Raw genomic sequence first — 27,275 nt, 5'->3', positions numbered from 1 at the left:
AAACACAAGTAGCCACTTACCATGCAAAAAATAAAAAAGATGCTCAGCCTCATGAATAATCAAACAACTTAAAATTAGAACAAAATTTTATTTTCACTCATCGCTACCAAAATTTTAAAAAGGAATGATAACATTCAACATATTGAGGGCAGAGAGAAATATTTTTGATCCTGTAATTTCACTTCAGGGTTTACCCTGTGGAAATAGTCACAAAATTGTCCAATGCTGGAATACTCTGCAGTTGGTTGAAGGAAGGGGTAGACCGAGAGAACCTTGACATTGACAGAGGGCAAGTCCAAGAGAACAACGTATCTGTGTGATCCCAAATTCTGTTGAAGAAGTGAGCGTAGCTATTTGTATATTGAGAAGAATTTTTTATAGCGACTGGCCATGGTCGTAGGATGGGGGCGGCACCGTCACTGACTTTGTCCTCTTCTTTCGCATGTGCATGTTTTCTGAGCATGCGTCACTTTTAAAATAAAAAGCAATGCACCTCTTAACAGCTGCACCCAGAGAAAGGAGGTGACCTGCCCAAGGTTGACAGCACATGAGGACCAGAGGTACTATGTCCCAAGAGCCCCTTCTTCCTGCAGAGGAGTCCACGGACCCAGGCAGAGCCTCTCCCCTAGAGGAGCCCGTAAGCACCCTGAAAACGTTTCTTGACCCCAGCTGTCAGGCATACAAGGCATTAGTTTAATGGGTTTCAGGGCGGGGTCTGAACCCCCAGTAGGGATGGGGCCACCCCAGCCCCGTGTCCAGGGGCTGCTCAGCCAGGGCCAGTGCCAGTTTGCCCACTTGCCTTGTGAGGGAATCTTCGGGCTCAGCAACGACCCCTCCAGCCCATGAGTGGTGAGCGGGCCAAGAATTCCTTCTGCCTCCCCTACGACAGCTCCCGCACTCGCTACACTGGGAAACCTCACACAGCTGTGTGGCAAAGGGTTCTTCCTGGTGGGGTGGGGGACGTAAAGGGGAGACGGCAGGAAGATTCACCGCTTCAAAGTGTACAACACCATCAATTTGTAGCTTAAAGTGCTTGATAATTTATTTTTCCACCCGTTACCTCATTTGAGCTCCATCTTCATCTCCTGAAGGAAGAAGAATCAGCGGGATTGTTATTATTCCCATTTTACAGAAGAAACAACTGAGGCTTGGGAGGTTGAGCTGTCGGCCTCTCACACAGCTAGGAGGTGTGGAAAGGGAATGAGAGAGTGGGTCAGCTTGGTGCTGATGCTCTGCTCTGGCCACACTGCTTCTTCTCTTCTGGGAAAACACCCTCCCACCCTTGGCCCATGGAAGCAAGTTACATTTGCTCAAGATTGGCTGGGACCCAGGGCACAGTCTAGGATGACTTTTGATCCCTATCCGCTGACTCCATGTCTAGTGTGCCTGGTCCTCCGCCAGCAGCTTTCTGCTTCTTGGTTGTTAAGACCGTATGTGCCGATTCTCTGGGGGGCCCTGGAGAAGGGCACAGATCTGAGGGTTTCTAACCGAGGGTATTGTCCTGCCCAGGAGAGGCCTCTAACCACTGAAGCCCTGCTCTGTAAGCCCTAGGTTTGATCGATTCACACCTGTGCTCCCACAATCTAGCAAACTGCCTGGCAAACAGTAGATGCTCACTAAGAGTTTGCTGAATCAGAGGATTGGCTGTAAGGACGCTGGTCCCATCTCCAGTCCTCCTAGAGATCACCCTGACCTCAGGCTATCCCTGTCCTCACCAAGACTCTTTTTTCCCCATGTAACATGGATGTGGTTAGTCTCTAGGACCTGAAGCTACCCAGCATGGCTAGGGACCCTACTGCCAGCTTAATTTCAGAATGAAGGGGCTGGAAGAACAGAGGCCAGCTTTATCCCAGAGATTTAGAGCCAGAGGCTGCAGAGAAGCGGAGGAGGATCTCCATGCTTCTGTTCTGAGTCCACCTTCCTGGCAGTTTCATCAGCTTCAACATCCCCAAGAATTTGACTCCAACATGCTCCTTAAGGCCAAGGGCTTTGCTTGCCTTTTCTGTCGCAGCACATGGCAGGTGCATGTGAACAAATGCGGTCTCCTCTTGTAACAACTTGCCACAATAGAAATCAGAAGTTTAGGAGTGGAAATGAGGTTATAGGATATACAGTTCAGCTCTCGCCATTGAACCCAGAAGCAGCAAAAGGCCTGCCTAAAGTCACAGAGAGAGAGAGAGAGAGAGACAATGGAACAGATTCAGCTGGAATGCATGAGCTGATTTTCAGAGATCAGCTGAAGCTAGGGCTAGCTCACTTTTCTTGGTTTGGGAACCAGGGGACCCTGTTGGGATCCACCCATCACATACTGGAACCCCGGCATTGGCTCCAGCTGAAGCTCAATTGCTGCTGGGAGATGCATGGTGCTCTCATGACGAAATCATATCTTTTGCAAAGATCCTTGAGGCTACTTAACTGTGAAATAATTACATGTGCCTCAGAACTGGGAGATCAAGGGTTTCTATCCAATATCCCATGATGCTCTTAAAAAAGGTTTCACTATAAACTGCAGGTGGGGTGGGGAGAGGCAAGATTTCTGAGCCAGGACACCATGTTTTAATTCCACCTTTTATGTTTTGGCATCATCTCATCTATATGTGTACATGTCTCTATAGACATATTAAAACAACATTATAGGGGATTAAAAGAGTAACAGTTGTCATCCATAATTATATTGCTATAACTCAATTGTACCCACATGCGTGTGTCTCCTTAATTACATAAGCAATTGGTGAATGCACTCTCATTGTCAGAAATTACCATCGTAAGTTGTAAAAGTCCCTGGTCCACACCATGCCCCATCAGGTCACCTCTCCTCCCCTGAAATAACACAATTGTCAGCTGTGTATCTTTCCAGAACTTTTCTCTGAGATTACACCTCAGTATTCACATGTAACTATATATTAGAATGTGAGTAAAACACAAATAGGTAGTGTTTATGTGAAACATTAATAGGATCATATTATGTATTATTCTGGAACTTGCTTTCCCCCCCTTTAACGGGCCTTGAAAATCTTTCTCTAATACTATATACAGATAGCTACTTCCATCTTTTTAAACAGCTATGCAGTTTTCAGCAGTATGGAAGCATCATAATTTTTTAAAACCTGTCCCACATTAAGGGATACTTAGATTGTTTCCAATTCTTCAATTTTCCAAGCCTTAAGCTTTATGCCTCTCTCACATGACTGATGAGTCTTATTCATGTCAGCAGAATACCCTGTTGGGGAATGTCAGCTCCAAGAGGGCAGAGATTTTATCTGTTTTCTTCACTGCTATGTTCCCAGTACCCAGAACAGTGCCTGCTCAGCATAAGCGCATAATAAACATTTGTTGAATGAATAATTGACCGCAAGGGGAGGACACAGCTGAAAACCATTTTCATGATTAATACCTAACACCTGCACTTTACAAAGACATTTTTACTCCCTAATCATATTCTGGTCTCAGAACAATTGTGTGAGGTCAGTAGATCCTGTGTTGTTATTACCCCCAACTTACTGATGGGTGAAAAAGCATTTCATGTTTGGGCACATTCAATAATAGTTCTCTAGTTCCCCAACTAGCCCTTGAAGGCAAGGACCATAATTCACTAAATTTCTTAACCCTGTTAACTGCAAGTCAATCGCAAATTTCCTTATCAATGGTAAATGCACAATACTGGTTGAATGAATAAATGATCCCCAAATACTATAAATTTTAAGTGGTCCCATACTTGTGAGGGCACAGGGCCTCCTGGCCCATTCTGCTTTCAAGATGGCAACCAAGCTGCCCTGAGCCAACTTCACCATCTGGTAGCTGGTGTGGGCAATGGCCTTTTCTTTCTTCCCCAGTGTTGGGGGTTATGCTTTTTCCTCCATCACTACCGGGGTCATATCTACCTCTGACAATCCTCCAAGGTTTACATACCTTCTAAATTTTCTTTACTTTTCTCTTTGGAATTGTAAGTCTTATCCTTCTCTACTCCTTCCAAGTAATTTGAAAGTCAAGCACAACCAACCAACCCCAATCATGACTGAGATGTCAAGCTAGAATGCTCTGATAGCAGTGAAAAGGGAAAACGTGTTTTGAAGTAGAATCAGATTTACGGCCATTGACCTTCAAAGTGCCCCATGACCCTTTAGAACCTCTCTATAGGTCTTCATCTAATTCTTTATCCCATCAACTCTGCCTGCTTCAAAATGTGTTTTCCCTTGCCAGCTAGCATTCACTTCTTTTTTTCTGTTTTTAAAAAATTATGACAACCTCTATCAAAACGCATATAAGATTTTATTGCACTTATTTATTTACAAGGTAGTCTTTCTCCACTAGACAATGAGCTGCTTGAGGGAAGACATCATGAGATTTAAAAAGTTTTGAATCCCAAGTGTCAACATAGTGCCTGGCAGATAGCACGTATGTTTTTGGAAAAAGAAAAGAATTTTGCTTTCTTCCCATTTTTTACATGGCACACAACCACTATAATTCACTGTACTTATGTTCCTACCAAGCCTAAAATTCTATATCTTATGAGTAGGCATTTAATAGATATTTAGGGAGGAGAAACTTGGAACTTTGACCATCATTTATAACACTGTTTCTATGAGACACAAACATTCTGAGTCCTAGATAGTGATTAGGAAAGAAACTTTTGGAATATAATCTATTTGAAAGTTAAGGCCTTCAACCTTCCTTCCTGAGTCAAGCACAGATTCTTGTTAGGTTCCAAGGAACCCATTCCCTCCCCTGCCCCTATCAGGAAATACAGTGCCTCACTACAAACATGGAAGTAATGGCATCAGAGAAGAGAGAGTTTGGTAGATGGTGGGCCCTAGCAGGCCTTTTTATTACCTTTTTAAAGATCCAGCCCTCTTGGATTTAACTGCAGCCCTGAAAAGGGGAGCAGTGCTGAGAGAGGCTGGTGTACCGGGGGGCCAAGGCCTGGTATCTTCCTCTGTAAAGTTCCAGGTGTTGTGTGTGGCTTGTCTTAGCTCAGCATCTCAGGCTTTTTTTCTTTCCTCCTCCTTCCCCACCTCCCCAGTTTGGTCTTTTGCTACAGTATTGGGTTGGCCCAAAAGTTCGTTTGGTTAGTGAATACACTGTTCAATAAAATTCTTGGTGAAAATGAAAAATGTGCCTTTTTACTTAAAACCGAATGAACTTTTGGGCCAACCCACTATTTGTCCAGGATTCTTTCCTTTCTTTCTTCTTCTTTACTGAGGTATAAAATTTGACAGTAAAATACACAGGTCTTAAGTTCGATGAGTTTTGGCAGTTGTGTGTATCTGTGTTACCACGGCCCAAATCAAGATATAGAACGTTTCTAGGACCCTAGAAAGTTCCCTTGTGCTCCTTTCCAGTGAACCCTTTCCCAGAGGGTTCTGTATTCTAGATCCAGTTGTGAACTTCATGTAAACAGAATCATATAGCGTATTTCTTTCCTTTCCTTTATTTACTAGAACGCCAATAACGAAAAGGTGTAAACATAAACTTCCTTTGTGTCAAAGGTTAACATCCCAAATGTTTGACAGTGGTGACCTCTGGCCAGGGGGAATTTAAATGCCTGTTACTATCTTCTTTATACATTCTAGTCTGCTAGTGTAGCATACAGATATACATATAATTTTATGATAATGAGAACAAATAAAGTTTTTTCATGGGATGTGTGGCCATGGCTGTCGTGGAGAGTAAGTGAGGTCCTGAATGAGTGTGGAGATGGAGCCCTGGCCACCTGAAGGCTGAGAAGACCCTTCCCTAGCAACGTTCTTGCTGGTGGCAGGGGACTTGGTACATCATCTCAAGGTGAGAGACACCTCGAGCCATTTCCTATCTGGAGTCTCAGTTATCCCTTTGGATGTGGAATTATTTGATCAAAGGATTCCTCTGACCACAAACTCTTTCCCTTAAATCTTAGCAAAGAAAAGCATTGGCCAAGCAAGGGTTAAAAATACTATTAAAGTCATGAAAAGATACACACATATACAATTTTAAACTCTTTTTTTTTTTTTCTTTTTTTTTTGCGGTATGCGGGCCTCTCACTGTTGTGGCCTCTCCCGTTGCGGAGCACAGGCTCCGGAGGCGCAGGCCCAGCGGCCATGGCTCACGGGCCCAGCCGCTCCGCGGCATATGGGATCCTCCCAGACCGGGGCACGAACCCGTATCCCCTGCATCGGCAGGCGGACTCTTAACCACTGCGCCACCAGGGAGGCCCCAATTTTAAACTCTTGATCACACATTTGAGTGATGCATGTAAGGCAAATGGCAATAGAGCACAATATACCAATAATAATAGAGCAAAAATTGTAGATAAAATCTTTACACGGTGGTCTCCAAGTAACATTTGAACTCAGATAAGGGGCAACTCCTTGTTCTGTTTCCTTGATGGTTCTGCAATACAGACTGGTGCATACATGGAGAAAGAATGAGTATAAGAGAGGCATAAATGAAGAGAAAGTTTTGAATCGCGAAATAACATTTGCAGAAACATTTAAAACAGAGAAAATAACCTAGCAATTTCACAACAGAATGCAAGGCCTAACTCCGTTGGTTAAATGGTCCCATATGTGGTATCTGCAGAGCTGGGAGGCTTGGAATGGGCCAGCCCAGGCCAGTGCCAGGGCTCTGCGAGAACTGACTGGGCAGTGATCAAGTAGTTCAACCTCCCTGAGTCTGTTTCTGCCTCTCTAAACTGGAGTGATAATGGCCGTATCCTTCTGACGGGGCTGGTGAGAGAGGTGATTGAAGTGAGGTGTGTGAACGAGCTCTCTGTAAACCATATATGCTATCCATGTGCCAACTGCTTATTCTCTCTTCCCGACCTGGAATAAATGCTCTGGAGACAGAATGGCTCTGTATCCTCTGGTCATTGATTTTTGGGAGGACTCGGGAACAAAGTGTTATCTCTTTTCTTACTCTGTGGGACTCCCTCACTGGGAAAAAAGGGGCATTTTGATAGGAAATAAGAGTTGGTGGGGGGAGGAAATGTTGGAATCAGATAGATCTGCATTGGAATCCAGACCCCTTCATTTACTAGCTGTGTGTGTGACCTTGGGTGAACCCCTTAACATTTCCGAGCCACAGTTTTCTCATCTGAAAAGAGCCACAGTTTTCTCATCTGAAAAGTGAGAAGAGATATTTTGATAGATGGCTCGGAGGACGGGGTGAGATAGATCGTGATAAGTGCTTAGCACAGTATTCGAGGCAGGTGCCATGGGTGACAGAAATGGACTGTCTCTCATGTAAGATGCTCTGGTGGAAAATGAACAATGAAAAAGACCCCCTCTTGTTCCCAGAACACCTGAGCAGCTGATCCTTTAATCAGGATCATGGGGGCTCCGAGCAAGGGGCAGAAATATGGAACTCTGATGCTTACACAATTAGAATGAAGTTTTCTACCACACTGGGCAGGGGTAAGATGGATCACCTGGATGGAGGAACTACTATACAGATGGGCCAGGTGTGCTGAAGTCTATCTGGGGGAGATCCATATCCACATGGTTGGCACTGTGAGCCACCCTTCATCTGGAAGCATTGGCACCCTGTGGGTGTTCAGATGCCTCCCTAGGCAGTCAGGCTCGGAGACTGCAGCCATGGGGAGGGAGAGGGGTCAGTTGTTTTATTTTTAGCCACAGGAAGCCGGTTTCCCACTTCCTGGTCCCCAGCTCATCTTGGCATATACCCCAGAGCCCAGCCAGGGACGGAGCAGCGTGGGCATAGCCTGCACTCTTCCACGTCTGCAAGAACCTTTCCCCAAGGCTGGGGACGGACCAGAACAGAGCAGGGCTCTGGGTCTCACTGAACTTGGGGTTTTGCCTGAAGTGGGACCCCATCTCTTGGTCAGATTTTAGCCAAGTTTCATTGCTTTGTTCTAGCCATTTGGCCAAGTAGCCATTTGGGGGGTTTGCTTTCAAGAAATAAACAGCCCACTGCCCGCTGCATCCTGGTGGTCTCTGACCTCTCTTGCCCTTTCTCTAAGTCTTCCTCACGCACCCCAGTTCCCCCTCCTCCTCCCCTTCCCCCTCCCCTCCACTAAGTCTTCCTCACACACCCCATTTCCCCCTCCCCCTCCCCTCCCCTCCCCTCCACTCCTTTCCCCCTCCCCTCCCCCTCCTCCCCATCCACCCCTCCCCTTCCCTCCCCACCCCCTCCCTCCCCTCCACCTCCCCTCCACCCCTCCCCTCTCCACCCCTCCCCTCCCTCCCCTCCCCCACCCCTCCCCTTCCCTCCCCACCCCCTCCCTCCCCTCCACCTCCCCTCCACCCCTCCCCTCTCCACCCCTCCCCTCCCTCCCCTCCCCCACCCCTCCCCTCCCCCCTCCCCTCTCCTCCCCCTCCCCTCCCCTTCCCCCCCTCCCCTCCCCTTCCCCCACCCCTCCCCCACCCCTCCCCTCCCTCCCCTCCCCTCCCTTCCACTCCAATTTCTCTTCCTATCTCCCAGGCCTCAGAAGTAGACTCCTCCTGTTCATCAGGCTGTAAAGTTTGGGCGTTTCTCATTTCTGATGCTTTAGTCGGCCGTACCTGACTTCGATTATCTTTTTTCCCCCTCCATAAACTGGATATCCGGCGCGGGGGGCGATAACCTGCGGACTTCTGAAATCCCGATTTTGTTCCACCTGGCCCCCGCCCTCCTGCGGGAGCTCCTAAATGCCTGCTTTCTTCGGCTCTTAATCGGTGTTAGAAGCAGGCTGTAGTTGGGACCACCTGATACGCAAGCGGTCCAAGCTTAGGACAGCTTTTCCTGACGCGGGGTTGGAGGGCGGGTGCAGGCTGGAGCCGGGACCCGTGTGAGCCGGAGCGCTGTGAGCGCCCGCATCGGGCGCCGAGGCCGGAGCCGTACTGGCGTCTGCAGCCCAGAACCCGGGGTGAAAGGCCCTCGCTGCTCTCCCAGACGCCTCGGCTGAGCACTCCCCAAATTCATTTTTAATTCATGACATCAGTGTAGGGACCATCGGAGCCTCTAAACAGCCTCTCTCAAAACCAAAACCACCACCACAATGCGAGCGGGGAGAGGAGGCGGCCGCCAGGTCCAGAACGTTGTCTCCTCTGTCCCCAGAGAATGGGCATTTGGAAAACCACTTTCCAGAGCGGACCCGCTGTCCCTTATGGCAGAGTTCCCCCTGCCCCGCCTGTCCCTGGAGCTGAAATTGGACCTCAGGGTATTTGTTATAAAGACATAGCTGGTGTCAAAGTGATTTCGATTAGGATTTTTTTCTGAAACGTTGCATGAAAACGATCAAATATGTACTTGCAGGGAGATTAAAGGCTCCCTCAAATACTTTTACACATATATATTAAATAAATATATTTATACGTACATATATATTCAGAACTATCTACACATACAGTATAATATATAACGTATAAAAATATGTTAAGTAACTAATGTAATCATGTAATATTAGAATTAGAGGTTAAATCTATACTAAACAGTGCACAATATGATGAAACCATATAATACAGATTCTATTTTAAATAATGTATAAAACACACGGGCCATATATAAAATATAGACCACATATATTAACCAGAACCTCCTCCTCTGAAATATCCAAGGTGCTGGAGCTCGGTCGGTATCGCTGATCCTCAGCTCAGCACAGGGCACCTAAGAGGAAGGAGGGAGGCACACAACGGTTCCCCGGATGCTGGTGCCGCCACCCCGGCCCTTGCCGCATCCCAGCTCCCCACACATCCAAGTGAGTTGGGGTAGATGTAAAGATTCCAAACGACCAACTAACTCCTTATTGGAGTAACGGAGTTAACAGACCATCTCTTACGGAGGTCAGACTCCAATGAGGGGGAGACACAAATTTCCTAAAGGAGACCCGAAGGCATCCATTCCCAGGATCACTGCAAGCCCTCAGCGTTTGGTGTTTGGTCCCGCGAGCGTAAACTTGGGCGCTCTTTCTCAGACGCCTAAGACAACTTAAAGTGCCATTTTCCAACGCAGGCAATTTGGAAATTGAAACGGATCTTTATAAGCAAGACTTGAACGTTCCGGAGGCCCTTTAAAGTTGCGGTTAGAAAGGCGATTAAGAAACCCGAGGATGGGCTGCAGGGAAACGATTCAAAGCAAAGTTAGAAATTTGCAGTTAGAAATTTGATATTAACCGCGCACTCGCAAGTAATGCAGCCTAACGATCATCGAACATCGCTCCGCGTGTTTACTCTTCTGGTGCTGGGGAAAATAGAAGAAACTGACAGCGAAGTTACCCTAAAGAAATCACATCGTTTAAGTGGGGAAAATATCTCAAAACAATGTGCATGGGAATTTGTTTTCTCCAGAGTTTCCCAGGAGCGGAACCTGAAAATCAATTGTCTGGAAGATGGGGCTGTGCGGTAAATGAGGGCGGTTTTCGATGGGAACGCGCGGTGCCCCTCCCCAGAACGGCCTCCGGACCCCAAGACCCTCTCCCGACCCCCAGTTCCCGGGTCGGAGGCCCCGGCGCACGCCGTGGGGAGCGCCTGGCTGCCGCGCCGTGCGCGGCCCCGGGGCGCGTCGCCGCGCCAGAGCTTTTATTTGCAGACTCTTTAACTTTTCATTTCTGGTTCTCTTCCCTTCGAGCGCCAGGCCGCGGAGTGTTAGAGAAGCTCTGTCGTCTGTGGGCTCTCACCTCAGAGTCAATATTATCTCAGATGGGCACAATAGACTGGAATGAAAAGCTAATATTGAACCAATGAGGTCCCTGCCCGCGCCGCCGCGATGCCACCCTTTGTTGCGCAGACCCCGGCGAGCCGCCGGCGGCCGGGCTAAGCGGAGGGCGGCTGCGGCCGGGCCTCTCCGGGACCCCGCCGTGGGGGTGGCGGGGTGGGGGACACGCGGGACCCAGCCGAGCTTCGGACGCCTGCAGGCCCCTGGAGGGACCCTCTCTGGGCCTCGCCTCCAGCCGCCAGGGGCTTCGCGGGGTCTTGGCGGAAGCGGGGGCGCACCTTGGGTCCCTACGCCCAGACACGGAAGGGACGCAAATAGGGGAGCGGAGTGTGTCCAACCTCCGAGCGCTAGGGTCCCCTGAATGTGATTGTGGCGAGGGGCCATGCAGCTTCGGGGCCCTAACCAGAAGGCTCCTTCCCGACTGTCCCGGGGGTGGGGTGGGGTGGGGTGGGGGAGGGGGGGAAGGCCTGGCCGCCGCAGCGGCCGCCCGTACGTAAAGATCGCCAGGGCAGAGGCTGCGGGAGGCGGTCTCCTCAGAAAGGGGGAGGTCAGACCCTCTCTGTGTGCCTCTTCGGAAGCTCCCAGCCCCGCCACTCTTCTGTCCCCTGCAGCTCCTCGTAGGCTGGGCAGAGCTAAGGAGGCAGAGATCGCTGGGCCAGGGACTTTCGGGGCGCCTTGCTGGCTGCGAGGGGGCCTCAGGCCGCGCTCCAGGATCCCTGACGCCGGCGCAGGGCCGCTCTGTGGGCATCCCCGGGGGTCTCAGGGCCGCTTTGAAGAGCAACGCGAGGGTGCGGAGCGCACGGAGTCCCGGCCAAGACCTCCGAGTACTGCCCTGTCAGCTCCTCGGTTACTGGCCGCAGTGAGGCCGTCGACCCTCTGGTCCTAAACCCGGGGCTTGGGTCCGCAGGAGTCTACCCGGGAAGAAGTAAAAGGGCATGAGGCGAGGCCTAAGGTGGAAACAGTGGCCTGGAGGACAATGGTGGGCAAGTGGGTTCGAGGCAAGTGATGGAGTTACACGGTATGGGGCGCCTGGAGGAGACTCGCTGCGTGCGGTGGTTTGGACCCCGTCAGCCAGCAGCGTCTTCGCCACCGTTCCTCATTGGCTTGAATGCAGGGGTCTGGCGATGTTGGACTGGGGGGAGCTGAGGGTGGAGGCGGGGCTGTCACAAGGCTCCTCGCAGAGTGACCTCTCTGAGCCTCGATTTTCTCATCTGGAAAATGGGTATCACGACTCCTTCCACACCAGATGATGAGGTTCACTGAGAACTGGGTGTGAGGAAACATGCCTTTAAAAGCGAAAATTCGTTACAGGGAGAGGAACTGTTCTTGTCTTCGTGACATCCTCCCCACGTTTCTTGGAGAGCTGCACCGTCCAAGAGAAAAAGCCTCCAGTTTCTTTCCTCAAATGACCACGATCTTCTTTCTAAGCCCTAGTCCAGCCTCCGGAGTCCAGAAAATGGGGAAGTACAAAAATAAAAGACAATTAAGCTCCTGAGAGAGGGACTGGTGAGACGCCAGGGTTTCAGAAACTGCCCCTAGGTTCGAAGGTGGCTTGCCGCTGACAACCCCAAGGAGCTCCTTAAAGGACTGGACCCCCAGTTACAAGGCCCGCGACCGTTGGCAAGAGCAGAGTCTGAAACGAAAAGCTGCCGGAGAAGGCGGAAGAAAAGCCGGCAGGTGCGTCCCCGCCACCTCTCATGCTAGTACCTGAGGCCCGCTGCAGGTCATCTTATGCGGCGGCAGGGAGCTCCGGTGCAACAGTCGGTGACCTTGTGGCCCAATGAAGCCAAAGCTTTCGGGACTGTTGGAGGGGAGAGCGGTAACGCCACCCACCCACCAGCGGGAAGGGTGCAGGGGAGACCGAGCTGTCTCCACCCCTGCCTGGGGAAGTCACCCGAGCAAGAGCGTCCTTCTCCCCTAATTCCTGCGCCCCTGTGTCAGTCAAGTCTGCCCCACGCCTGTCCTTGCTTGGCTTTTAGACTTTCATTCGAAGGCAGCCCAGGGAGAAAGAAACCGGGACTTCCTTTGATCTGTTTTCTTGCTTTCATTAATGAATCGGGACAGCCTGTGTGTTGAGAGATTGACGAGTTTCACGTGGTGAAGGAAGTAAATTCGATGGTCAAGTCCTGCGTGGCTTTACGCCTCAGTGCGGAGTTCCTGGCTCTGAAACGTCGGCTCTCAAAACGGTTGGATCTCGGAGAACCACACGCTGGCAGCCTCCTGATAAGATCCGGAGAAGGATAGCGCCTGGTTCCTGCAGTCGTCTGGGGCAGCTGAGGCCTGGACCAGGGTCCAACCCTCCCGAGAGGGCTCAGTCTCCCCAGTGGACGCTTGAACAGTTATGCACGGGTTTCCAACGAACCCCGCTTGGATTCCACAGGCCTCACTTCACTGGAGGAACCAACTTACGCCGGGACAGATACGGGTCCGCGCTCCAGGAGGAAGGGGCCGGTCACCCTGACCAGGTCGCGGCCGCTCAATCCAGCTGATCATTAATCGCTATCTCAGCAATAACCACCAGGGAGTCTTCGGCCGGCCACGAGGGGGCATGAAGTTAGGAGAGCTGCACCCCGAGACCCCAGCTCTTCGGACTCTACCCAAGCTGGAGCCAGCGCAGGCCAGAATGGGCCCGTAGTCAGGCCGCGGCATCTCGGACCTGACGCATGATGTTGTGGCCTCATTTGCGCGGTATCCCCCTGGCACAGGTGATCACGGCCTCATCGTCCTTTTTAGAACAGAACTCGTCGCCCCTTCCTCGCACCCTTCCGAAGGAAGCCCGACTCGGGGTGGAGCTGGAATTCTAGCGTGGGTCGTGAACTCTGAAGCGGACAGCTGCTGGAGGGAGGAGGGACGCATTTCCAAGTCGTCTTCTCTTCCTCTGTGGTCAGTGAGCCTACTCTGACTTCCTCGCCCGGCTCAGACTGCGGTCGCGGGCAGGTCTTGGCAGTGGGGCGCAACCCCGGCACTCCCGGGCGTACCGGGCTCAGCCGCTCGCGGGGATGCGGCCAGGGCCCGGCCCCCGCCACTAGGCGCCGCTGCGCGCACGCGGATACACGTCCCGGGTCGCCGCGCCTGCCCAGCGAGCGGCCTCTAGGGAGGACACCAGAAAGGGATTTGCCGTCATGACGATTAAAAAAAAAAATGTTTTTAGGACATTAATTTTTCTCTTAGTTTTACCGCCGCCCCATGCATTCGGAGAGGCCGGGTGACTGGGAATCACCGTGGGTTGGAGGAATTCTTAACCGGGTCCCGAGGATCTCCCCATCCCGGGACACCTTTCGCATGTCTTGGGCCCGGGAGAGGGCTTACCCTCCACGGACGTCCGCGCTTCTCGCGTTGCCTGGCTGGCGCACAGTGCAGCCTCACGGTACCGGCTCACCAGGAGGGTCCTAACCGCCGCGACCTAGATTTAGCAGAGTGTGGTGGGTATGCGGGATGTACAAAGCCATGGCCTGCCATTACTATTTGATGAACGATAACTGTGCCAAGCATTAGCTCACTTACTCCCCTCAAACAACTGTTAAGAGATTGGTATTTCCTCTTCAGTGAGGAGAAAACCAAGGCTCAAGAAGGTAAAGGTCACACAGGTAGTGACCCAGGCAGCACCTGGGCATCTCTCCGGGGTTGCATGAAGGTATGCACCCACCCCCAGTTATCAAACAGGCCTAACACGAGCTGGGGGAGGGAGAAGCACTGCTGTTTGCCCCTGCAAAGGTAGAGGGCCTGGTGGGAAACTCAGAGCAGATGGTGTGGGAGATGACCAGAAAGCTCTGCCCCTTGATGTCTCCCGCTAGCCAGGAATCCAAGCCTCTCTCACTCCCAGGGTCCCTCTAGAGAAGTCCCTGGCCTTTGGAGGAGCATGGAGGGGAGCATGGCAGGAGTGTGAGAAGAACAGCAGCTTATATTTGTACAACTTTATTGTTCAGTCTGGAAGCCCAGCAAGAAGCCCTGGAGGTGGATAGGTAATAACAATAACAGCAATGTCAAGGACAGGAACTTACTTTTATTATAGCTCATTCATTATATACTGGACACTAAGCATGTTGCTTGGCTTATCTTGTTGAACAACCTCAAGGGCCAAGATATTATTATTTATCTCGAGTTCACAGAAGAGATAACAGGCTTAGAGAGGTTAGGTAACTTGCCTAAGGTCATCCAGGCCTGACTTTGGGGGCGGGGGTCAGTTTTACTAAGGTATAACTTACATACAGTAAAACTCACCCTTTGTTGTGTACAACTCTATGAGTTTTTAAAACACACATGTGTAACTGCCGCCACAATCAGGAAGTAGAAGGGTTCTATCACTCCCTAAAACAGGCCGGCCTCCTGCCCTCCACGGCCTCGCAGGCAGCATTGGCCGTGATCTTACAGATGACAAAATGGAGGTTGGGAGAGGTGGTGGTGTTGTCCAAGATCGCTCAGTCAGTAAGTGACAGACCCGAGACTCGAACCTTCATCATGTGTCTGCTAGTTCAGCTGCCTGCAGAGTGTAGATTCCGAAATCTACAGAGCACAACCCTCATCGGGTGGGGGTGTGGAGATTGGGAGCCCCTTGCTCTAAGATGGAGCCTCAGAAATCCCCCCACTTCCCACTGCTCACACCGGTACTTAACCCAACACCCACCCTTCCAGAGCAGCTACGGAACAAAGAGGGGCCGCATTCTGAAAGGCTAAAGAAGCCACAAGTAAAGAGAATGGCAGCCGCTGGGTCCAAGGAGCAGAGTCTAGAGGCAGCTCAGGGTCCGAGTCCAGACTAGGTTGCCCAGCGCCTCGGTGCGCCTCTGCCCTCCAGCCTGGTTAATGAGTTACTCTCCTAGTTAATTCCCCTGCACGTCGGAGCCTGGCAGAGCGAACCTTTCCAAGCTCCTGGGTCCCGGCGCATGAATTAGCATAGATTACTCCGCTTCCAGGGCTTCCGCGTGCGGCCCCTGACTCGCTAGAATCCCGCTTCTTCCTTGTGGGGGCCCGGGAGAGGCTTGGGGCCAGCGGCGAACAGGCGTGTCGTACTGCTGCCAAGAAGGCAGCCACCAGACTCTCTCAGCCTCGCCCACCTGCCAATAACTAGAGCCCTTTGGGGGTAAAGCTGGCCCCCTTATGGCAGTTTGCAAGAGGCGGGTGGCCTGCTTCTTGTACACTGGGAGCAACCTGGGCCCTCTGCCCCGGCCGACTGTCCCTGCCTTGGGAGGGAGGCTGAGGGTCTGGGCTCTAGACTGCTCACTTCATTAGGACACTCTCCGGACACATCTTGGTCAGAACAGGAGAAAGTGCTTAAGGTGGTACCAATAACACTTCAGTGCTCAGCCCGAGAGTTTAGAAGGGGAAACTATCACACACCATGGCGGGCCTCATCCCACCTCCCAGACACTGAATGGAGCCCCTTTGCCTTCGAAGTCATCAACTCTCAAACCCCCCAGCCAAGATCACTAATACTGACTGTGCAATAAAAGGCCATTCCCTGCCCTGCAGCCAGGGTGGGGCTTTTAGTGCCCTCAGTTTCCCACTTGTAGTCTAAGGCTGAGTTTGGAAGGCCTGGCCTGCGGGCGAGCCTGAACCTCCAGCCCTCCTGGAGATCCTTCCATGGAGAAAGGGGTCCTCCTCCACTGGCTCCAGGATCGGGGATCTACAACCCACCTAAATTGGGTATTTCTTTCTGGGAACCAAGGGCTGACCTCTACCTCCACCCCAGACTGGCTGGCTAGCGCAGCCCAAAGACTTCCACTTTTCCTGGTGGCTTCAGGTTCCCTGTTGGCCTGGGCACAGTGGGGCTTGTGTCCCTACAGCCTAACTGAGGGAAGGATTTCTGAATCGGGGACAATATTTTTGGAGGTCCATGGTTCAGGACCCAGGGAGATACTATGCAAAATGCAACCCACCCCAAGAGGCTGGATCGAGCACCCTGTATCCTTGGGCCTGGGGAAAAGGATGGGGGGATGCCACAAAGCAAGGTCGAGAGAACCCGCTATGGGTGAAAACCCAGCCAAGACCCCTGCCCAGAGCTGGCGTCAGAGAGCAGAAGCCTGATGTAGGGGCAGGCTTCTTGGGGCGTGAGTACAGAGCTGAGGGCCATGCCTGTCTCGTGTGTGGAAGTGTGTATGCGTGTGTGCTCTGGGAAGCTTGGGGGAGGCAGCACGCATGATCTCTGCTGGGTCCTCGCTAAGATCAGGTGCCCAGACAATGCCAGAAAACACACTCCTAACTCCTCTCTTGCCTGGAGTGTTTTCCGAAAGGGGCTTTGGATCCTCCTCCCATCCAACCCCCCCTCACACCCCCAACACAGACTATGCCTGGAATAAAGAAGAAATTGATGCAAACATAAATACACAGCAGATGAAACCACAGAGGACGGGGGAGACCCTAGGGCAGGGAGAGGGTAGCTGGAAAGCAGGGCAACATGTCCCCAGACCTGGGGACCTTTGACTGATGAATCTGGTGGCATTGAAGCCTGACTTACAGGACTTCCCTCTTCTCCCCCTCCCAATCGACATTTTTTTGGGTCTCACGGCAACCTCATCACCAAACACAGGCATTTCTTCATCCTTAAGCGAAGTGACATGGGCCTCCAAGTAAGAGATTTAAAGGATGCCAGATTTTTTTTAAATCATTAATTGTAAACGTGCAAAATACCTGCTGGTACTTCACTTTAGAAGAATGTAATTGGCAAAAAGAAAAAAAAAGAGGAAAAAAGAGGCGGCTGATGAATAGATAATAGATCTTTAACCACCAATAAACAGAGAGCAGCGCCAGCAGCCTGGGGGATGTGATCATAATTATGCCGCAGCATGAGCCAATGGGGACGAGGGAACTCGGCCCTAAAATCATCCTAAAACCGAAGGCAAGCTCGAAAATGCGGACACGGCCTGGGACTGGAGAAGCGATCCTCACTCCCTAATCGCAAGCCCTGGGTTTGCACAGCAACCCGCCCCTAGGACGACAGATGGCAGAATAATAATAGAAATAGTGATGATGATGATGATGATGATGATAATAATAATAGCAATAATAACAATGATAACAATACTAACAAAAATAATAATGACAACGTAACGGTAATAGTAGTATCACATCAGCCTCTCCCTTGATCCTGGACCCCCATTCCCAGATATTGGGACCCCCAATTCCCAAAAGAGCTGTTTGGGGGAAAGAGATGAGCACCGTCCCAGAGAGGAAAATCGACAGCCTGTGGGCAAGTTGGAAGCCCACCGCCAGGGCAGGGTCGTCCACCCCGGTCTCAGCTTGGAAACGAACGGGCCGAGTCAAGGATCGTGAACTCAGGGACCCTGGGACCTAGAGGCTACGCGTGGTCGGAGGACCCCCATCCCCGGCCAGACTCCCTCCTCACCTGGGAAACCTCCGGGAGCTTCGCTGGGGGTGGGAATTGGTCTAACCCAACGGCTCCGTTAGCCCTCGCCGGGAACCAACCCCTGCTCGCTTACCCTCGAGTGCTCCCGGGGCGATTCCAGCTCCCCTGACCCGCGCCCGCGGGGGGCAGCAGCAGCATAGCGCCAGGCGCGAGGAATCTGTGCATCAGTGTGTCCGTCTGTCCCCCCAGCTCGGGCTCAGCAGGCTCGGGATCCAGGGGGCCGCAGCGAAGGCGGCGCCGCTCGGGGACTCTGCAGGGACCGGGGTGCCCCGGAGGGAATGGTGGTGGTGGAGAAGTAGGCGGTGGCTGAGGGGGAGGAGGTGGGGAAAGAGGAGGAGGAAGAAGAGGAGGAGGAGAAGGAGGAAGAGGAGGAGGAGGAGGAGGAGAAGCCAAAGGAAGAGGAGGAGGCGAAAGAGGAGAAGAAGCCGCCGCGGGCGCCGCGGGAGCAAGTGAGCTAGGAGCGCGCGGCGACGGCGCCGAAAGGCCGGGCGGCCTGGCGGGCGCAGGAGGCACGGCCGAGGCAGCGGCGCCGACTCCGTTCCACTCTCGGCCTGGATCCAGGCCTCCGGGTTCCCAGGCGCTCGCCTCCTTCTGACGCACTTTAAAGAGTCTCCCCCCTTCCACCTCAGGGCGAGTAATAGCGACCAATCATCAAGCCATTTACCAGGCTTCGGAGGAAGCTGTTTATGTGATCCCCGCACTAATTAGGCTCATGAACTAACAAATCGTTTGCACAACTTGTGAAGAAGCGAACACTTCCATGGATTGTCCTTGGACTTAGGGCGCCCTGCCCGCCTTTTGCAGAGGAGAGAAAACTTTTTTTTGCCTCCCCCGAGAAACTTCCCCCCCTCCCGCCTCTAACTTCGATCCCCCCCACGCCATCTCGCAAAAAAAAAAAAAAAAAGGAAAAAAAAGAAAAAAAATTACCCCAATCCACGCCTGCAAATTCTTCTGGAAGGATTTTTCCCCCTCTCTCCAGGTTGGGCGCGTTTGGTGCAAGATTCTCGGGATCCTCGGTGTTGCCTCTCCCTCCCCCTCCCCCCTTCTTTCCTTCTTCCTTTCCTTTCCTTTCCTTTCTTTCTCCCTTTCCTCCCCCACCCCCATCCCCATCCCCACCCCCACCCCCACCCCCAACAAACAAGTCCCCAATTCTCGTCCGTTCTCGCCGCGGGCAGCGGGCAGCGGGCGGCGGAGGAAGCGCGCCGCGGTCGCCGGGAGCTGGGAGCCCCGGGCGCCCGCTCCTCGGCGCAGCATGTTCCAGCCGGCGCCCAAGCGCTGCTTCACCATCGAGTCGCTGGTGGCCAAGGACAGTCCCCTGCCCGCCTCGCGCTCTGAGGACCCCATCCGTCCCGCGGCGCTCAGCTACGCCAACTCCAGCCCCATAAACCCGTTCCTCAACGGCTTCCACTCGGCCGCCGCCGCTGCCGCCGGCAGGGGCGTCTACTCCAACCCGGACTTGGTGTTCGCCGAGGCGGTCTCGCACCCGCCCAACCCGGCCGTGCCCGTGCACCCGGTGCCGCCGCCGCACGCCCTGGCCGCCCACCCCCTGCCCTCCTCGCACTCGCCACACCCCCTCTTCGCCTCGCAGCAGCGGGACCCGTCCACCTTCTACCCCTGGCTCATCCATCGCTACCGATATCTGGGCCACCGCTTCCAAGGTACGTGCCACGTCGCGGGGCTGCAGCGCTCTGCAGCCCGCACTGCCCTCGGCCTGCTCTGGGTGGGCGCCCGGCAAGGCCTGGATGGAGGTTCCTCTGGTTCGCCCGCCCGCGCGCCGCGTTTGGAAACTGGGCGGCGAGGAGCCGGGCACGGTCCCTAGTCTCCGAGCTGCGGCCGGTTTGGGGGCTGGCCGGCGGCCGCTTGACCCTTTAGAGAAGGGCGCAGACAGAGGAGTTGTCCCCGAATGCTCTCGGGTCGAGGCAGGCTTTCCTAGCGTGCTACGAGTGCCGGCCGCCAAGGAATCCGTGGCCCGCGGGGGTCCCCGGATTCTCTGTCTTCCCGGCGATGCCCTCGCCGCTCTGGCTCCGAGGGGCGCGGACAGGGCCCGGCCACCAGGTTCGCCTTCGACTGCGTTCGACTCTGTTTGCCATCCACTCCGCGCCCCTGCATCCTAGACCTGCAGCTTCTCGGTCTCTGACCCTCTTCCGGCGGCGAAGAGACCCTCGCGTCCCCAGAGCAAAGTCTGGGAGTTTGTTTTATCCTGCTTATTTTGGAGGCTCAGGCGGGGCGGGAACCCGCGCGGGTAGGAAGCTCTGAGGCTCAGCACTCTCGCCGTGACCAGCTCAATTCGGGCGCCGAGCGGCCACGGCGAAGGCAGGTTCGGTCTTGTTTTTGTTTTTGTTTTTGTTTTAAAAGAAATGAACCGGGTCGGAAGACGGGCTGGAGGAGATCTCTTTGGGTGTTTTCCTTTCTTGCTATTTTTTGGATTTTTGCGTGTGTGTGTGTGGGGGGGGGGGGGTGGGAGTGGAAGGAGAGTTAAAACTCCAGAAAAAGGGGCAAGTAATTAGTTTAGCGATCTGAGCGGGGCAAAGACCTACCTCCCGCGGCCGCTGATCAATACCCAGCGGCTTGCCCATTCATTAACCCTTGGCGTTCCTGCCAGAGCCTAGAATGGGGTAGATTCCACTCCTCCATAATTAAAAAAACCAAACCAAACAAAAACAACATTTTACTCTTATTCCCAGACCGGATTTGCCTCCATCCCTGCCTGGATTGTAGGTTTGTCTTTCTTTGGGTTTTGGTGAATCGATTTCCCACCCTAATGAGTGAATCCGAAACTCTCTGGCTTTGCTCGAAAAGTTTAGGGTTCCCTTTCCTCATTCTCTGGCAGCCACGCTCTTGGTCCCCACGCCAGGCCTGGAGTAGCCAGGATCTTCTGGGGCCGCGGACAGTCCCATCGGGTGACCGCAGCTCCGTACTCCCCGGGTTTCGATGCCTTCGCTCGTGTCTCCTAGTTCTCTGGAGCAGGGCAGCGGGAGAACGGGGCCTCGGGAGGCAGCGGCGGCAGAAACCCTGCGCACCCGCCGGCGAGATTTCGGTCTAGGCCGGGCTGCAGCGACACGCCCGGCCTCTGCGCTTTTCCGGAGGAGAAAGACTTAAGTACTTTAAAAATAAGTCCCCGAGAAAACTCTAGGATAGCGGTTCGTCGCCTCTTAGCCCCTCACCCCCGGGGCAAAGTTCTCCCAGAGGTTAGAAAGAAGAGACAGACGTTTCTATGGGTCCAGGGCGCCAATCCCCGGGCCCTGCCTTGCCGCCCCTTCCTCTGTCCCGGGCGCCGGTTGCGGAAGTGGCGAGGCTCGTGGGGCCCGGGCGGCTGCAAAGCCCGCAGAGGTCAGGAGCCTTGGGACTCGACCCGCCGGGACAGCTGCTGCTGGGTGCTGCACAGGTACGGTCCCGGCGGAGCGGGCCAGGCAGCTGGAGCGGTGTTCCCTTAGCGCGTGTGGAGGGCCCTGGGCCCCCGTGGGCCGGGCCGCACGGGCTACGTACGCGGAGGCCCTGAGCGCTGTGCCGGGTCAGCCCGGCTCGGGAGAAGCGCGCGGACCTGGCCAGGACGGCCCCCTTTAACGGGACTTCTGTTGTGTCCCCCGCAGGGAACGACACAAGTCCGGAGAGCTTCCTTTTGCACAACGCGCTGGCCCGAAAGCCGAAGCGGATCCGAACCGCCTTTTCCCCGTCCCAGCTTCTGAGGCTGGAACACGCCTTCGAGAAGAACCACTACGTGGTGGGCGCAGAGAGGAAACAGCTGGCGCACAGCCTCAGCCTCACGGAAACTCAGGTGAGCGGGCCCAGGCGCGGCAACCGCATCCCAAATCTCTGGACACACGCAGCCCGCAAAGTATGGAGGGCTTTCGGCAAACAGGCCGGGAGCTGGTTCCACGCCCGGGCTCAGGACGTGTAAGTTTTGAGGTGCTCTTGGCTTCCTTGGGCTCCAGCAGGGTACTGTAGGAGATGACCCGCCCGAGGCTCTGGGGGGGCGGGGGTGGACGGGCTGAGTTGCTCCTTCTGTGCGGCTGGGCTGGCCTTGCAGCTCCTGGCTGTGACCGCTCTGCACTTTTGGTGAGACTTTCGGTGAGAGTCTGGGGTACGCGGCTGGGATCCAGGAAGGAGTGCCGCGGGGTTCTGGGGTGTTTGGGGCTCTAGGCTGGAGACAGAGCTGAGAGTGGGTTAGGGCGAGCTCTGTGCACCGGGGGCTCAAGGCTCACACCGACGGAGCCAGTTACTCCCCTTGAGGGGATCGGAGAGTCAGACCACCGAGCCGGGCATCCTGGGTGCGTCCCTAAATCCGGGAAGCTAGAAGCCTGCGGGAGAGGAGCTGCCTCAGGGGGCAGACCCTTCCTGCGCAACAGGGTCCCGAGGCGGCCAGGTTCTGGCCTGCCCCGGGGCGAGGAGGGGGCTTAGGGCTACAGTAGGCGCTACTGTACGCGGAGCCTCAGGGCGGGGTCAAAGTTCCCGGCAAACAGTAACATTTTCGGGCAGATTAAGTTGTAACACTTTTCCTGGGAGGCGCAAAGAGGTCGAGGCTTTTGTTTTAAAACGTCCCCCCGGACAAAACCGAGGAGGGCCTCGCGGGTTGGTGCGGGGCCCGGCACAAGCCGCGGCCCGGCTGATTTCTCCCGGATAGCCGAGTCGGCGGTGGTCTTTGTCCGCCTCGCTGCCCACGCTGCCTGGAGTCTTTGTGTGCGTGTCAAGCCCCGAGCGCACCGACGCGCGCCTTGGGCGAGCGCCGGGGAGAAATGAACCGTCCTCCCACTCAATTAGCAAACTCAAAGCAAATTAAACTCAGCCGTGTTCCAGCTCGGCTTTTTCATGGGGGCACTTTGGGGGATTGGGGGCATCCGGGGAGAGCAAGCCGGGACCTGGGCCTGCCGACTCAAAGGAGAAAGCGGAGCGGACTTCAGGGGCCTGGGGTGCTGCTAGCAGAATGGGACAGCCCTGGTGGCATGGGAGGTGCAGTCATCACCATGTTCCTCACCTGTACCTCACCGCTGAGAAGCTTGGGCGGTGTTACTGTCTGGTCTGGTCACTGTATGGGGCCCCATCGCCAGCTTCCCCAGGGACTGGTCGGGATAGCATCTGAGCCCCACCTCACTGCTCCCCAGACTTCTAGCAGCGCTCCGAGGAGGCCAGGCTGCCGGCCCCGCCCTGGTGGGAAGTGATGTGATGGGGTGAGAGCTTGGCCCTGGACTGTCCTGGGGCTGGTCAAGAGGAGGACTGAGGGGCTCTTCCCTTCTCTTTCACAGTTTTTCTTTTACTTCCCCTTTATCTCACAGTCTTTCAGAAGCTTTCACTTTTGAGCCTCTTTTCCTAGCTGAAAAGAGACAGCTGGGTTGGACCCCAGGGCTCTGCACCCCATCATCCCCCCGGTTTCCCCCAGCACCCCCCCCCCCACACACACAACTGCTCCTGCTCTCACCTGCAAGAGTAGCGGGCAGAGAGGAGGAAGCTCAGGCAAATCTTGACTGCCTACCCAGGGCCCAGGCCTTGCCGAGGAGGCGCTATATTTAGGCAGCGGCTGCGGGAAACTGGCAGAGAACAGAAAGCACATTCGGCCCAGCAGGAGCTGCAGCAGTGGGAATGAGATCTCCCCTGCACTAGTTAGGTAGAGGGAGTGAGGGATGTGTCTCTTTTAATTTTCCCTTACTTATAATTTTATAGGGGTTTCCCAATGTTTGCCAGGCTTTTGCACTTAGCGGGATGTGGGTGTCCCGAGCAGGACAAAGTGAGAAGGGGGCACTCTGCACTCTGGGCCTCGGGACCAGGGGAAATGTGCCCCAGGAGGGCCCAGAAGGGGAGGGAGCCAGCCTTCTCACCGGCCCCGGGATAGGAGCTCTGTTCCCCAAGGGGAGGCCGTGGGGAGGTCAGCTAATAAGACACGCAGCTGGGGTGCTGGACTTCCGTAGTCTCAGTCCCAGGTCCGGGCCAGGCAAAAGAGGAAGCGGTAGGAGGGCGCTGTGCAGGAACTAACACGCCCCATCTGCCTCTCCTGCAGGTAAAAGTATGGTTTCAGAACCGAAGGACGAAGTTCAAAAGGCAGAAGCTGGAGGAAGAAGGCTCAGATTCTCAACAAAAGAAAAAAGGGACGCACCATATTAACCGGTGGAGAATCGCCACAAAGCAGGCGAGTCCCGAGGAAATAGATGTGACCTCAGACGATTAAAAACACAAACAGAACCCCACAGAAACGGACAACACGGAGCAAAACAGAGACAGGGAGAGGAGGGGAAGAAGAAAAAACCCTACAAAACAAAAACAAACCACACACACGTTCACGGAGAAGGGGAGAGGGAGTCAGAGAGAGGGGCGGCGCGACGCAGACGCTGGGCAGCAAGAGCGCAGGGTCCTGATCCGAGGCCGTGCCGAGATGGCAGAGGACGGAGGCTCCTGGATGAACACGCAACCCTTGTCTAAAGAGGCAGCTTGAGAGAGACAGAGAGAGACAGAGAGAGACAGAGAGAGAGAGAGATCCAAAGGTGGCAAAGCCGAAGGCGCTCTGACAAGGGGAGCTGTCAGTCAAACGCCAAACCAGCGAGACAAGATGATTGGCAGGTATTCCGGTTATCTCGCAGTCCGATTTTTTAAAAAATGATAATGATAATGATAAAAGAAAAACCCCAACCAGGCACAGGACTTTTTATTTTGCACTTCGAAGTGTTTTTTTCCCCAATCTTTAAAAATAATCAGTAACAATGGGGACTCCACCTCCAGCCCCATCCCACACCTGTTCAAAAACTTGAATTGCATGTAGCAGTTGTTGGGCGAATGGTGTCTTAAGACAGAAAGTGAATTGTAATTTTCTTTTCCTTTTAAAGACAGGTTCTGCGTGCTTTTTATTTTGATTTTTTTGCAAGAAATGTGCAGTCTGTAAACACTTTTTGATACCTTCTGACGTCAAAGTGATTGTGAAAGCTAAATGAAGTAGGCTCAGCGATAGTGATCCTCTTTCAGAGAAACGGGGAGCAGGATGGGGGGCTGGGGGTGGAGGGGGAGGGTGCCCACAAGAGGAGTCAGGACTTGTACTGGGAAAAAAAACCCTAAATTAATTCTATTTCTTGGACATTCCTTTCCTAACATCCCAAGGCTTAAAACCACGAACTAAACTCCTTTTAGTGGTTGAAGGTATTGGCCGAGTTCAACCATTTGCCGTAAATAAAGGCCATTCCAAACTTTCAATCTATCTATTGCAAAAACTGAAGGACTGTAGTTAGCAGGGATGATAAGTGTGGCCAAGAACACGGCAGCAAGTTTTCAAGCACTGAGTTTCTATTCCAAGATCATAGACTTACTAAAGAGAGTGACAAATGCTTCCTTAATGTCTTCTATACCAGAATGTAAATATTTTTGTGTTCTGTGTTAATTTGTTAGAATTCTAACACACTATATACTTCCAAGAAGTATGTCAATGTCAATATTTTGTCAATAAAGATTTATCAATATGCCCTCAGAGTAGTTGTCTTGGGAAATTGAAGTGAATTATTGAAAAAAGTATCTCTTTGAGTGTGGTCCTTCCCCATCTAGGCTCAAGAAGCCCAGGTTCCCCACCCACAAAAGGGCCAGGCTGATGGATTCTTGGGCATGTTAAAGAGAGAAGAGGGTGGAAAAGGGAGAGGATTAGGAAAACTTAAGTCCTTCAGAAAAGGGATGGGAGAAAAGTTTTCCATCCAGACCTCTGCCCACTACACGGCCTAAAGAGGGAGTTTAATTTGAATTTCAGGTTAAAAAATGCTTACTACTCTTAACCTCTAGTTATTTAAAAAAAACTGGACATATAGTTATGCATTGAAGAGTATTCCCCCAGGATTGGGGAAAACACTTAGCAGAATCAGGATCCTGGGACTTTTTAAACTGTGTTTCTGACTTCAAACCCCAAAACACAATTGTCCTTCTCCCTCTCTCTATCCTTCTTTCCCTCTTTTCCTCCCTCCCTCCCTTCCTTCCTTCCTTCCTTCCTTCCTCCCTCCCTCCCTCCTTTCCTCCCTCCCTCCCTCCCTTCCTTCCTTCCTTCCTCCCTCCTTCCCTCCCTCCCTTCCTTCCTCCTTCCCTCCCTCCCTCCCTCCCTCCCTTCCTTCCTTCCTTCCTCTCTCTGGCCCCAATCTGCCAAAGGTGAGGGGATGAGCCCAAGGGCCTCAGCAGCCTTATAAGGCAAGCGTTCTGAGAAACCTTCAACTCTCAATTTTAACATTAAAGAAAAAGTTGTACCCAGTCTTGGAGGAAACTTAGCTTTTCTCCCCCCCTTCCCCCTTCTGGGGGTACGAGGTTGTTTTTGCATGCTTCATTTGCTTCTTATCCTGATAGGCTGCATTAATCAGTTTTATTTCCATTGATAGAGAAACCTCGTCTGTTCTGTTCGAGCTACAAAGCGTCCTGCGAGCTTTTGTGAAAGTGCAAATCAGTTTAAGCAATTATCATACCAGGAATATGAAGGGGAAAGAAGAGGCCTTGCCCAGTGGTCTCCTTTAATCTCTTAATCCACGGATCCAGGGGGGCTGCCTGGACATAATTTAGGACAATCTCCCCACCCTTTACACTGTGATAAGGCCAAGTTACAATGCAGGGCGAAAATACAAGCTTTGTTAACATCCTGCCTTGAAAAGTTAAGATTAGACATTCCATGCACGTGTGGGGACTATAGGGCACTATGGAAATTTTTCTTTCTTTTTTTCCCCTCCCCTCCTCTACTTCGAAAGTAGAATTCATTCTTGGCTTCTCTCCCTCTTTTTCCCCTTTATCTCTGCCTTTCTCTCCTTTTTTCTCCCTCTCTGTTTCTCTGGAGAACCCTGGCTGTTTATGGTGCATTTCCACGCAGACTCCTTGGGAAGGTATGGGTATAGTCGGGGAGACTCCACTGCCCGAGGATGCTGAGGCGAGAGGGGGCCACCTCAGGAGACACAGGCTTGCCTCTCAAAGGGACAGGTGCTGTCCTGTGTATCCTGGAAACTCAAGTGGGGTTTCCAGTCACTTGGACAGCGGGACCTCTGTGACCAATAGCTGTCCCGAGTGCTTTGCAGTCCCTGCTACAGCATTGCTGCACTTCTTTCTTTTAAGCAAGTTACCTTTTCCTTCTACCCACTTTGCCAAACCCAGAATGCCTCAAACACAGAGCACAGACCTGTTAAAATTCAGACTAGCCTTTCCTGAAGAAAATTTCCTATCTTGATAAAAGGCTTATTTCTGCAAGAACCATATACTTTTTTTTTTTAAGTACAAGAAAAGGGGGAGGGTGATGGGGTTTTTTTTGTAAATGTCCTATGTAGTGTAACAGCAATAAAATCATCAGAGAATACTATTAGCT

The 27,275-nt window shown here is 52.9% G+C and overlaps 2 protein-coding genes across 3 annotated transcripts; one reads left to right on the top strand and one right to left on the bottom strand.

Annotated features, from left to right (window-relative positions):
• Positions 1-139: 139 nt before the first annotated feature.
• Positions 140-19,240, bottom strand: LOC132487779 (WAS/WASL-interacting protein family member 3-like). The gene is made up of 3 exons (XM_060095523.1): positions 19,115-19,240; positions 18,060-18,610; positions 140-2,156 (listed from the first exon to the last, which is right to left on the bottom strand). Exons 1-3 carry the CDS (start codon positions 19,238-19,240, stop codon positions 1,940-1,942), a joined length of 894 nt encoding a protein of 297 aa, XP_059951506.1. The 3' UTR covers positions 140-1,939.
• EMX2 (empty spiracles homeobox 2) lies at positions 18,375-25,419 on the top strand. 2 transcript variants are annotated; one of them, XM_060099083.1, is made up of 3 exons: positions 18,400-19,644; positions 21,577-21,761; positions 23,976-25,419. In XM_060099083.1, the coding sequence occupies exons 1-3, from the start codon at positions 19,239-19,241 to the stop codon at positions 24,141-24,143; spliced, it is 759 nt and encodes a 252-aa protein (XP_059955066.1). In that variant the 5' UTR covers positions 18,400-19,238; the 3' UTR covers positions 24,144-25,419. The 2 variants fall into 2 exon arrangements, with proteins under 2 accessions (XP_059955076.1, XP_059955066.1); XM_060099093.1 differs by lacking the exon at positions 21,577-21,761 and having other exon boundaries at positions 18,375-19,644; positions 23,976-24,079.
• Positions 25,420-27,275: the final 1,856 nt, after the last annotated feature.

This window comes from Mesoplodon densirostris, chromosome 1, assembly GCF_025265405.1.
Source record: "Mesoplodon densirostris isolate mMesDen1 chromosome 1, mMesDen1 primary haplotype, whole genome shotgun sequence".
Taxonomy (NCBI): Eukaryota; Metazoa; Chordata; class Mammalia; order Artiodactyla; family Ziphiidae; genus Mesoplodon; species Mesoplodon densirostris.
The sequence above is the reverse complement of the archived record's forward strand: the minus strand, read 5'-3'. Positions and strand labels throughout refer to the sequence as shown.